Source organism: Elephas maximus, chromosome 19 (assembly GCF_024166365.1).
Source record: "Elephas maximus indicus isolate mEleMax1 chromosome 19, mEleMax1 primary haplotype, whole genome shotgun sequence".
Classification (NCBI taxonomy): domain Eukaryota; kingdom Metazoa; phylum Chordata; class Mammalia; order Proboscidea; family Elephantidae; genus Elephas; species Elephas maximus.
Window position 1 is genome coordinate 8,342,081 of NC_064837.1, and position 13,128 is coordinate 8,355,208.

Genomic DNA, 13,128 nt, shown 5'->3' on the forward strand with positions numbered 1-13,128 from the left:
CCAGTATGCCAGCCTGGAGCAGTGTGCCAATAATTAAGTGCAATTTTCTCCTTGGCAGGATGTACGCTTTTAAATGTTACCAGCCCAGATTTTCCCCAGGCTGTTGTCAGACCTCTTTTTGGGATTTCTCCTTACTGGTGTGTTCCTAGATAACGGTGAGAATGCATCTCAGAAGCAAAAGGGAAGTGATCTTGGGGCCTCCGTCACCGACCTCATGTTGGGCAGTTTCACAGTAGGGTAAGTTCACAGTGCCTATTATGCACAGGAGCCCCTGGATGATACAAATGGATAACACGCTCGGCTGCTAACTGAAAGTTGGAGGTTCAAGTCTACCCAGAGGTACCTCGAAAGAAAGGCCTGGTGATCTACTTCCCAAAAAATCAGCCATTGAAAACCCTATGGAGCACAGTTCTACTCTGACACACATGGGGTCACCGTAATAGCAACTAGTGGGCAGCTGGATTATTCCGAGGGGTGCTGGCTGCTGGGCACTGCTTCATTGGTTAGGACACTGTTCAGGTTGGTCAGGTTGCCTGAGGCTGGGTCAGCTGAGAGGAGTGAAGGGCATAAAGGAGACTGGGGAAACCAGGGTGTGTGCTTCCCCTTCCCTGCTCCGTGTGCTCCAGCCATCAACTGCTCTTCAACCCATTTCCTTCAGCGCTTGGTTAAATCAGAGTTGTGACTGTCATTTTCATCGTCACAGAGACTAAAATTTATTGAGCGCCTACTCTCTGCTTGCTGTTGTCCTGGGTTGCCATCAAGTTGCCTCTGACTCATGGTGACCCATGTACAACAGAATGAAGTGCTGCCTGGTCCTGCACAATCTTCATGATTGTTGATGTGCTCGAGTCCACTTTGAGGCCTCTGTGTATTTTGAGTGCCTTCCAACCTAAAGGCTCATCTTCCAGCCCTATATCGGACAATATTCTGCTGTGATCCATAGGGTTTTCACTGGCTGATTTTTGGAGGTAGATCACCAGGCTTTTCTTCCTAGTCAGTCTTAGTCTGGAAGCTCTGCTGAAACCTGTTCACTGTGGGTGACCCTGCTAGTATTTGAAACACCGGTGGCATAGCTTCCAGCATCACAACAACACACAAGCCAGCGGAGTAGGACAAACTGACAGAGGGGGGTCGGGCCTCCGATCTGCAGAGCTTTGTTTTAAATGCTTTGCATATTTTAGCTCATTTAATATTTATTACAACCCTATCAAGTAGGTACTTCTATTAACCCCCTTTAAAGATGTGGAAATTGACACATGACTTACCAAGGCCACACAGCTATTAAGTGGCAGAGCTAGAACTGAACATTGGCAGCCTAGTTTCACAGCCCACACGCTTAACTGTCTCCCTACTCCCCGTTCTGGCTAACCCCATTCTACAAATACCTGCTTCTTTTTCAAAATTTCATTTGAACACGGAGCTTGCTTATACAAAATCTGGAGCCCGAGATGGGTTCTATGCTGAACCTGGCCCTACTATCTCAGTCGGCTCCCATCTACCCTTCTGCTGGACTCCTAGGGGGTACACACCAAGACAGCCCTCTGGCAGCCCCGTAGCACTGAGTTCCACACCGGGACGCCATCGGGTAACTATCCATAATGGATAGTCCTGGACTTCAGTGAGGGCAGGCACACAGCAGGGCTGCAACCTGACTGATGAGAGCAGCAAAAGCTAGCTTTTCCAAGTCTGTTGCGAGCACCCAGAAGAGAAGGTGAGGAAGGAAATAACAGAGGACATTAAGCAAAAGAATTAAGAGATGGAAGAATACATCAGAAGTTAAACACTTGCTATGGAAGAAATAAGAAGAAAAAGACCTGCACACAAGTATAATCATGTAGTAAAATGAAAAGGAAAAAAAAAATGAATCCCAGTAGCCACAGCTTGGGAAAGCCTAGGCTTATCTCCTGGTTTTCAGAACCACTCTGGGCCTCTAGAATAATCATTCTGGGAAAGCTTTATTTTACTTGTGTTAATTCACATTTTATACCCCAAAATTCAAACAGACCATATAGTGGCACAGGAGGAGAGTTGCTTCATTCTTTGGCTCAGAGTTGCTAAGCTATCACTCAGAGGTGAACGCAGTGAGAAAACACATTTTGTTGGCCCAGCTCAGGTTTTTTTTTTTTTTTTAAACAATTGAATGAGTTGCCGACTTTCAGAAATGTAAAGATTTCCTAAAAAAAAAAATCTGGATTTTCAGCTTTTCTTTGAAAAATTAAAAAATCTGCCTTATGCTCTTGCAAGGCAGAGGTGTGCTGGTAAATGTCTAACCACGGTCTCTCTAACAATACAAAAGTGCCCCTGTCTTTTAGAATTTCCAATTTCTGTGGAAATTCTCCTACCATAGCTGATTTCAAGCCTCCAACATGATACCACTGAATGCGGAGTTGGGAAGAGAAGCACACAATTAGCTCTTGTGAGCCAAGCAAATCAAGGGCTCTAGTCCAAGAGAATATTCAAGGCCAACCACTTGGCTTCTTCCCTCTATTAATTCCTACTGAATCTCACAAACCTAAGTACAGGGACCATGGGAAACGAGAGAACAGCACCACGTTTCTGTTTATTTAGGAAATTTCACTAAGACACAGTCTGGATAAAGTTAAGTGGGGTGGGGGTAAGAGTTAGTCAGGTAGGAGCATCACCTGGCTCTTAAACACCAGTGGTGGAAAGACTGGCCACTGCGGGTAAATAAAAGGACTGCACAGGGCTTCCAGACCACCTGTGGCTCCAGTGGTGGCTGGAGGTCAGGGTGGGCCATGGCATAGCTGGTGGTGGAAGCTCCCCCATTGGTCCAGTCCCCAGCTCAAGTGCTAGGGTCTAAGCTTAGATGGCTTCAGCACCTTGCCCGCAGCTCCAGGTCCAGCCTACCTAGGACAGGCACAGCATGCTTGGAGGAGAGAGGTAACAGCATGTGGGGGCTTGTGGATGGAGGCTGGCTTCTGCTCAGGGCAGGCCGTTCACTGGAGGGGAGGCTTTCTCCCCACGGCTGACTTTCTGCCTGAAGGTAACTTCCAGCCCCCTTATTCTGCCCCTGCCCTCGACCTCACGCTATTGCTTAAGAAAAATGCCAATAAATCTGAGTTTCACCCTATTCCTTTGTCTGGGCCTGAAAGAACTTAACAGAGGCCTATAGAGACCAAAGAGTCCATCATAGCTATATTTTTCTTTGTCTGTACTATATACACACTGCTTTTGAAACAAATGCAAACAGTAAGAGGAAAAAATTAATCATATGGTCGTGTGGGTACAGAGTAGGAGCACCAGGCATGCCGTTGTCCCAAGGACCCCACCACAGCTTTCTTCATTCCATTGTACACTTATAATTACCTTGCCCTTTTGAAGTAAAAGGTATGGGGCTCTGAAACCATTAGCTCCCCTGTTGAGGATCGAATTGTGCCCCCCCACACACAAATATATTTTGAGTTCCAAACCCCTGTACTTGTGAATGTGATCCTGTTTGGAAATAAGGTTTCTCTTTTGTTATCGGCTTGGCCAAACAAGGTCTTCCCACAGTAGGGTGGATCCTAAATCTAATTCCTTCTGAATGGTTTCTTACAAAGGGGAGCACAGACACAGAAACATACACACATATGGCGGGAAGAGAGACAGCATGTAAAGATACATCTACAAGCAGCCAAGAAACACCAAGAAATGCCTGGGGCTGCAGAAATGAAAGAGACAAGGATCTTCCCCTGGAGCAGAGACAGAGCTTAGCCCCACCTGTGCCTTGAATTCAGACTTCTAGGTTCCAGAACTAGGAGGAAATAAACTTCTGTTCTTTAAAGCCACCCACTTATGATATTTTTTATTACAGCAGCACTAGGTAACTAAGACATCCCCCTAGGGCAAGTGACTTTTCTGATTTCAGTTTGTTCACATAAATAATGGGGATAATGGTGGCTACTTTTTTACCATGGATGTTGTGGAAATGCAAGGTATGATACATGAAAAGAGACTGGTGCAGAACAGGCTTTCAACAAGGGTTTGCCCACTTTTCCTTCCCCTCCCCCCTTCTGTTGCTCCCATTGTCTATAGGATCTTTACCCAAATTCAAATCCTTTCCATCCTCTTAAGGCCTGGCTTCAAGATAGTGTATTTGGAAGTCTTTCCCCATACCGTGCATCAGAGTTCAAAGCACTTCTACAACACTGAAGAGTGCTTGCCTCTGTCCTAGGAGCCCAAGTTATTAAAGTGAAGGATCATGTCCTGTTCATCCTGGCCCCCTCCACCCCAGTCATCAGCACAGTGCTCACTATGTTGTACGGGTTCATTAAATGCTTTCTGGATGGCTTGAAAGACTAGTGGCATGGGTACATAATAGCTGACCAAAAAATGACTTCACTCAATAACATTCATCCTGCTATCCTCACTTTATATACAATTGAGTGAGTTAGGCTGAGAGAGATGAAGCAGTTTGCCAAGGGTCTCGGTGAGGAAATGGAAGAGCTGAAATTGCAGCCCTGGTCTGACTGCTTCCCAAGTTCATAATACGCTTTTCAGGGAGCTGTACTCCACCATCTTGGTTGATCCTTTCCATATCCCTATGAAGCAGGTGGAGTCCCTGGGTGGTACAAACAGTTAATGTGCTCTGCCACTAACTGAAAGGTTGCAGTTTTGAGTCCACCAAGATGTGCCCCGAAAGAAAGCCCTCGTTATCTACTTCTAAAAAATCAGCCACTGAAAGCCCTATAGAGCACAGTTCTGCTTTGAAACATACAGGGTAGCCATGAGTCAAGAGTTGACTTGATGGGAACTGGTTTTTTTTAAACAAAGCAGATAGGAGAGATATCATTTATTCCTTTTACAGAGATGGAAATAGAGTCCCTCAGTTAGTAAATGTATCCACCTTGGCGGTGTGGTGGCTTTAGGGGACCTACAGAATACCCATATGTGAGAAGAACCTCCACCCAGGCCTGATTCAGAGAGTGGAGGAAGGAGCATACAATGACAAGCGGAAAAGGGACAGGGAAGTAGGTGCCAAACAGAGACTGAAAACAAGAGGATGTAGGTTTCCACAGTGACTGGCGTGAAGGCCACAAGACTCCCACCAATTTCTGGCCCCCATACCTGCACTGCCACCACCGACAAGACCTCCACGGAGATTCTGTTAAATTCATCAAAACAGCCCCAGGCACCAGTCTGAGCGAGGCCTTTGTAGATGTTGCCACAAGACTGCAACAAAATGTACAGAAATTAAATTACCAACAGCACTCGACTTACCAACGCAGGTCTAATTCATTTTCCATCTTCCAGTCCCCTAAGGACCATTGGTCAGAAACTTGTACTAAAATTTCAAGAACAATTAAATTTTTGATGGCTATGGGGTGCCATCAGGATCAAACAGAACCTTTTCAAGACACTTGGACTAAAATCTCTTTAAAATGTCATCAGGGTTGCATTACTGTTGATTCTGTAGCTTTCAAAATCCCAGGAAATGAATAAAAGATGACTTTTCACACAACATACAGGCAAAAAAACCTTTCCATTCAGTCTATGGCATGTGCTGATGGAAAAGTTTATGTCTGTATCTTTAAATCCACGTCCAGCTACACAGGTCTCCCAGAGTGACAGAGAGCTGGAGTTGGGGGTGGGAGGTGGTACCATCTATAGAAAATACACTACTGGTAAATCTTTTCAAATGAGAACAAGGAAAGAATTTCAAAGAGAAGAAAGCATTTCTGTCACAAAAATTAAATCCATTCTGGACATTCAATGTGAACAAGTAAACCAAGAAGCAATATAAAGAGACAGGCTGCTGGAAGATACTCTCGAGGCCACTTGCAAGAAGACATCATGAAAATGCTGGAAAAGTCTTCAAATAATGGAAAAGTCCATTTACTCAGTGGACATATTTTGACCATCAGCTTTGTGCATAGAATTATGCTAGACATAGGGGGATCAGTCCCTCTAAGAATGTGTATTTAGCTTGTGGAGATCAGGCAGACAAAATACGTACACTGCAATGTGAGCAGTGGTCCCAATGGATAATACAGATCATAAATGTTACAGGGTTCAGAGGAGCGGGTCAAGGTGCGCTCTCTCTATATATGTTGTGGTTGTTAGCTGCCATGGAATCAGCTCCAGTTCATGGCAACCCTGTGCACAACTGGACAAGACGGTGCCCGGTCCTGTGCCATATTCATGAACATTCGTATGCTCAAGTCCATTGTTGCAGCCACTGTGTATTTTTAGCGCCTTCCAATCCAGGTGGTCTCAACCTCCAGCACTATATGGAACAATATTATATGTAAATATATATAAATAGTAACCTATTAAATGTCACAACTACTAAGTGGAAGTTCAGGAATGAAATGTCACAGTCCATGCTTGTCCACATTAATAGTGACTTTGAAACCTCTTTTAAGGGTAGAGCCTGTCCATCAAATGGAAACTCAATATATAAAACCAAAAGAAGTAGAGTTCTTATGGGTGGATACTTGTCACCCTATACTTTATTTCATCAGGCCCTGCAGCAGCAGAACCCCCAAACTCCACATCACCCCATTTGCATACTCTACCACACATCTCATGTACTAATAACTAGGCTAGAGGTTTTGCCTTGCCATGGGATGGTGAGTTCCTGGACTAGGATAAAGGCAATAAGAATAGGTTGAAAGCCTGGAAGTGAGAGATATGCCAAAGGAAGAATCAACATCAGTGACTGATTGGAACCAGAGAAGAAAGGACATGAAACAATGAGAAGGTCTTCAGATTTCCACCCTGAACAACAGAGAAAAGTCTCCTATTGGTGGAAATGATGAATCTGGCACGAAGGATGACATGAAATCAGTAGGAACTGCCAGAGAATACAGTGCCCATCACAATATGAGAGAGGATGTCTCAATAGAGATGTCCACTGACTAGTTAGAGAGAAAGGACTTGGGGTGAGCCTGTAAATAGATATGGGAGTCATCAGTATACAGGTAAAACATAAAATTATGAGACAGTATCAGCAAATGAGATCTAGAAGGCAAGATTAGAGAATTAGGAGGAGAACAGTGGAAGTATAATGTTTCAGAGACCAAGAGAGCAGGCAGTCTCGAGAGTGAGTGTTCTACAGTGTTGATGCTACAGACAGGTCAAAAGGAATTCCAAATACTTTCATGTTCAAACACATTCGATGCTTCAGCAACAGCTCTTCCAAACTGAGGTCAAAGGGGGCAAGTATTGTTACTATAATATAAAGAACGTCTCAGAACTAAAACTGCAACCATTTCCAGAGTAAGTGGCTAGTTTTATGGGTTTTCCCACTAGCACTAACAGAATAAAGCAATAACTTTCTCTTTCTCCCAATTCTCCACAGTGTTCTTAAGTTACCAGATTATCTCTACATGCCCAATCCTCATGATGCTAAATGGAATGATCCTCCCTTATAGAACTCCAGAGGAAGAAGAGGGAATCCCAAAGGTCCTTGACTCCAGCCCAGCCTTCCTGTTTCACCACCTACCTCCTCCATGTGTTCCCTTGGTATCATTTATCTATCTTTTTATGTTTCTTATTCTTTCCTTTCCATTTCTATTACTCCTTCATCTGGCTCCTCACCCTCTGTGAACTTGTGATGCATCTCAATACTCAAGGAATCTCCCTTAAATACCCTTTTGGGCATGCGCCCATTTCTGTAGCCCACCACTTCAAGGTCAGCTCTTCTCAGGGGCTTTTGCTCTTTCCTATCCTTACTCAACCTCTTCTATTCTGCTCTTCTGTTCCCCAATACCCTAATGTAGTTCAGACAGTATTTTCATTGCTTCGTGTTTATTTTTAGCTTTGTATCTGAAGAAACAGAAAGAGAATATGTTGCTGTACGTGTCATGAACGACACCTGGAACAGAAAGCAAAACAGCTCTCCCTGACCCTCCCTCCATTCCTCTCCTTGTCCCAGCCAGGTCCTGAGGGGAAAGCTAGGGGTGAGGTCAGAACGAGGGTAGGGGAAGATAGCTGCTGCACATTGAACTTGGTCGTGTCTTTAAAGCTAATATCGTAATGGGTTAAACCAACAAACCAAACTCACTGTTGTGGAATAGATTCTGACTCACAGCAACGCCATAGGGTTTCCAAGCCTGTAAATCTCCATGGAAGCTGACTGCCACATCTTTCTCCTGAGAAGCAGCTGGTGGTTTCTAACCACTGACTTTTCAGTTAGCAGTCAAGCACTTTAACCACTGTGCCACCGAGTTAGGCTGTGTAAAAACATCATGTGTCCTGTTTGACACTTACCCAAAACTTAAACAACCTCGGGTCTCGCGCCCTCCATGATGTCTTTCCTGACCAGGGAACTCCAGTGTATCTCTCCTGTTCTGAAATATCCCAACACTGGCAGTTTGTAGATCATACATAAGCACTCAGAGTTCTGCTGCCTGGAATCTCCTTGTCTCTCCAAACAGTCTGGGTTTCACCTTGTTACATATATGTATGCATGTATGTGTTTATGTTATCTTCCCACAATGCTCAACACATGTTGAGCATTGGTGTTATTCAATAAATTAACTTGATTGCTAAATACAAAATGGTAATAATAATAATAATCATAATCCTGAACAGCAGAATAACAAAGAAGAGAGGAGTTTTACAAAGAGCTTAGTGAGGCTGTTTGGTTACAAAGGGTATTTGATGTCTTAGAGGCATCACCTTCCTTTCAGTGTTTTTCACTGTAACTTTACTTACTGACCTATGACACGTCTGTCAGATTGCTGTACTGTGGTGGCTTAAGTGTAGCTATGATGCTGGAAGCATCAAATACCAGCAAGGTCACTCATGGTGTAGAGGTTTCCTGGAGTTTCTGGACTAAGATGGACTAGGAAGAAAGGCCTAGAGATCTACTTCTAAAAATTAGCCACGGAAAACCCTATGGATCACAACAGAATATTGTCCGATATAGTGCTGCAAGATAAGCCTCCTAGGTTGGAAGGCCCTCAAAATACACAGTGGCTGAAACAATGGATTCAAGCATACCAGGGATCGTGAGGATGGTGCAGGAGCCGACAATATTTCATTCTGTTGTATGTGAGGTCGCCACGAGTTGGAGCGGACTTGATGTCAGCTAACAACAACAACATACTTACTGAAGTTACTCTGATACGCGCTAGGCTACACTCACATGACAGAACCTTTACTCATAGTTCAAACAAACCAGGATAGACTCCTACTTTCACCCTGTGCTCTAAGAGGAATTTGTGGGGCCAGAACTCAGTGATTAGTTTTCAAAGGATGGGGGAAATGGCCTTAGTGAGCCCTGGCCATGAGGCCAACTCGTTTCTTTCTGTTTGCTATGCAAGGCATGACTTTCAGGAAATCTGGCTGATTTTTTTCCATCAATACGCCAGGTCTTATACATCTAAATGAGTGTGTCCCCCAGAATGTTCCCCTTAGAAGACTACATTTATTTCAAAAATGTCACTGTTGCTTAACCATGGAAGAATCCAGAGACTTAAAATAATCTTAAGGCTGAATTTATTTCTTTAAAGGGAAAAAATCTTTAAAAGCTTCTGTCAGCTTGACTTAAAGAGAAACGTTATCTTAATGTGCTCATCAATAAAAGCTAATGTGTTAGAATTTAGGAGATGTGGACTATGGGGAGGACAGTTATTTTGGGTCTGAATCCTATTTTGTTTGCTTGCCAGGAAAAAAACGTGAGGCCACAGGATTCTGCAACTCTTTGTACAGCAAAATTATATTCAAGAGAAACTATTAAAGTTATAGGAGATGAATAGCACTGAAAGAGGCCTATACGTAAACAGAGGAACCCTGGTGGCATGGTGGTTAAGCACTCAGCTGCTATTTTAAAGTTGGTGGCTCGAACCCATCAGCCTCTTCACAGGAGAAAGATGTGGCAGTCTACTCCCATAAAGATTTACAACCTTGGAAATCCTATAGGCAGTCCTATTCTGTTCTACAGGGTGGCTTTCAGTTGGAATTGACTTGATGCTAATGGGTCTGGGTTTTAGTGTATATGTAAATGGAACAACCAGAACAGGAATAATGACAATGTTCATGCATTATGAAGAATGTGACCAACGTCACTGAACAATTTGTACAGAAATTGTTGAATGGGAACCTGAAAACAAAATAAAATATTATTAAAAAAAAAAAAAGAGTCCTATATTTGATAATGGCAAAGTTCTCTTGAAATCTCTGGAGTTATTTTTAAATTAAATTATTTAAAAATCAATATACCACATGATTTATAAATGTAAATATTTTATCTATTTAATGCAATCATTTATTTTTTCCACTTGAAATTTATTTACATGTCATCCTGTTTTCAAAATGGACTTGAGGCAATTTATAAAAATATATACAATTAAATAATATTAAATAAGATGAAAGGGAGGCAATCTGTTATTATATGTCTTTTAAAAAAATCTCTATAAGGCCTAGTTGTGAGCAGAACGGTTTTAGCTAAGAACTTGCTTATTGAGCCTTTTGTCTCTCTCGCTTTTCGCTGTGACACAGAACCTGGACTGAAACATTGCTCAAAAACTGATGAATGCCTGAATGGCTAGCACTCGCTTTGCATCCGTCTTCCGTGGGCAGCTCCTGCCGTGAGCCAGGGTTGACTGAGTCTGTTTCCAAAGGCCGTACTTGCCCCTGTACCCGCTCTGGGGAACGTCCCGTTTTACGACCAGCTGCCGTCAGGTTGATCCTGACTCGTGTGCGTCAGAACAGACTGTGCTCCACAGGGTTTTCAGTGGCTGATTTTTCAGCAGATCGAGCACCTGGACTTTCTTCAGATGTGCCCCTGGATGGACTCCAAACTTCTGATTAGCAGCTGAACGTCTTAACTGTTTGCACCAGTTTGACAGAAGAGCACAGATACGTCACTACGTGAAGATGTGTGTCTTTACACTAGCCACTTAAGATCATTTCTGTGCCTGCAGGTCAAACAGTGACTTAGGACTTTGAATATGTTCAGCTTCTTCATTTTACAGATGACAAAATGAAGACTGAAAAGACAAAGTAGGAAGTGGTCTAAGATGGTAGCACAGTTCGATGCCTCATAACGTCCCTTTTACAACAAAGACCTGAGAAAACAGTGAATCAGATATAGATGATAACTTTGGAACTCGGAGCATCAAAGCTAAGCCTGAAGAATCAGACCAAGTGCCAAGTACAAAATCAGCCGAACCTGCGTAGCATGGCCACATTGAGACAAAACAAGCAGTGTTCCCAGCTGAAGCACCCATCACTTGCTGCAGCCAAGCAGGAGCAACTGCACCCATGTCTAGAGCCAGGGAGGAGTGCTCCCTACCCTGAAAAAGTTAAGTCTACTCACTTCACTCACTGCGTCCCTCCTAGTCCCCCATTCTGGAGGCCCGCAGACCTGTGGTGCCCTCCAACTCCTCATTCATTCCCCATGTGATTATGATCTAGAAGCACTCACCACTGTTCTGCACCCTAAGCTAGGGGCCCACGGACTGGTGGTGCCCACCTCTTTGCTCAGCCACTTGTGTCAAGGGCCTGGGACTGGTGGCGCCTGCCTCTCCACCTAGCCACCCATGTCAAGGTCCTGTGGACTGGTAGCATACCCTCTGCTATCCACTCAGCTGTGCAGGGCCCACAATCCAGTGGTGCCCACTTCTCCACCCACCCATCCACTCCAGGGGCCCGCAGACCAGCTGTGCTCTCTCTTAAGCCCAGCCACCCAAGCCAGAGCCTGCAGACTGGTGGTGTCTGCTTTCTCTGCCTGGCTGCTGGAACCAGGGGCATGGGGACCAGGGGCACGCCCTCTTCTGACCAGCACTGGGGGCCCAGGGAATTGCAGCACCCACCGCTCCACCGACCCACTGATGCTGGGAGCCCATGAACAAGAAGCACCTCCTCTAATGCCCAGCTACCTGTGCTGGTGGCCCACAGATCAGCAGTGCCTCCTACTCCCTCATGCCACCTGCACTGGGGACACAGTGACCAGTGACACACCTTTCCCTGTGTTGTACTGTAGCAGACAGGGGCACGTCCTCCTAGTGGGCACCTGTGGACTGGTAGCATTGCTCTTGCCACACCCCTGCACTGCTTCTATCCTGCAACCAGAGGTTTGTGCCCACTCAGCTACATCCTCAGCCACCCCGCAAGACCAGTGAACAGAGACCCACACACACACAGCCAGCTGCTGCCCCACTAGGGCAGCCAGACTAGCAGCCAGAGTAACAAGCACATCCTGCCTACTCAGATAATATTTCAACACAAAACAAAATCAGGATAAAGCAAACATACAGTAAATATATTAAAATAAGAACGCCTTAATGCCTTGGAGGCAACAGACAATATCAAATCACATAAAGAAGTGGGACAAGATGGCTCCAGGAAGTGACCAAAATAAAGAACCAGGAAACCTTCCAGAGGAAGAAATGGTAATGGAACTACAGATAAGGAATTCAAAAGACTAATATATACGGTTCTCTGAGAGATCAAGGAAAACACAGACAAAACCAAGAAAACAAAGACAAAGCAATAGAAAAATTCAGGAAAACAATACAAGAATAAAAATGAAAAAATAAATAGACAGTTAGAAACCATACAAAAACAGCAACTAGAAATCCAAAAGATTAACAATACAATTTGAGAAATAGACAACTCAGTAGAAGGACATAGGAGCAGAACTGAATCAATGGAAGACAGAATCAGCAAAATAGAGGACAAATTCCTTGACACCAATTTGTTTGAGGAAAAATCAGAAAAAAAGAAGAAAAATGAAGGAGCCTAAGAATTATATGAAACGCTATCAATAGAAAAAATTTCCATGTGATCGGAATTCCAGAACAGGAGTAGGCAAAAAAAAAAAAAAGCACTGAAAGAGTTATCAAAGGTTTGCTGGCAGAAAACTTCTCTAACACATCATGAAAGATGAGAGGATATCCATCCAAGGAGTTCAATGAACCCCACAAAGGATAGATCCCCAAAGAAAATCAACAAGATGAATCATAATAGAACTTGCCAAAACCAAAGAAAAAGAAAGAATCCTGGGAGCTGCTCGAGGAAAAATGAGAAACCATCTACAAGGGGGAATCAATTAGACTAAGCTTTGTTTACTTGGCAGAAACCACGCAGGCAAGAAGACAATGGAATGGTATATATAAAACCTTGGAAGAAAAAAATTGTCAACCAAGAATTCTATATCAGCAAAATTGTCCCTCA

At 43.9% G+C, this 13,128-nt stretch overlaps 1 protein-coding gene across 8 annotated transcripts in view; it reads right to left on the bottom strand.

Annotated features, from left to right (window-relative positions):
- Positions 1-13,128, bottom strand: part of DNAH9 (dynein axonemal heavy chain 9) — a 468,295-nt gene that overhangs the window by 302,265 nt on the left and 152,902 nt on the right. For 7 of the 8 annotated variants that reach the window (XM_049859546.1, XM_049859547.1, XM_049859545.1 and 4 more), the window contains one exon: positions 5,068-5,172. The exons of the other annotated variant lie outside the window; for it this stretch is intronic. In XM_049859546.1, coding sequence (XP_049715503.1) covers positions 5,068-5,172 — 105 coding nt within the window. The remainder of the gene's footprint in view (positions 1-5,067; positions 5,173-13,128) is intronic. 8 annotated transcript variants of the gene reach the window in all.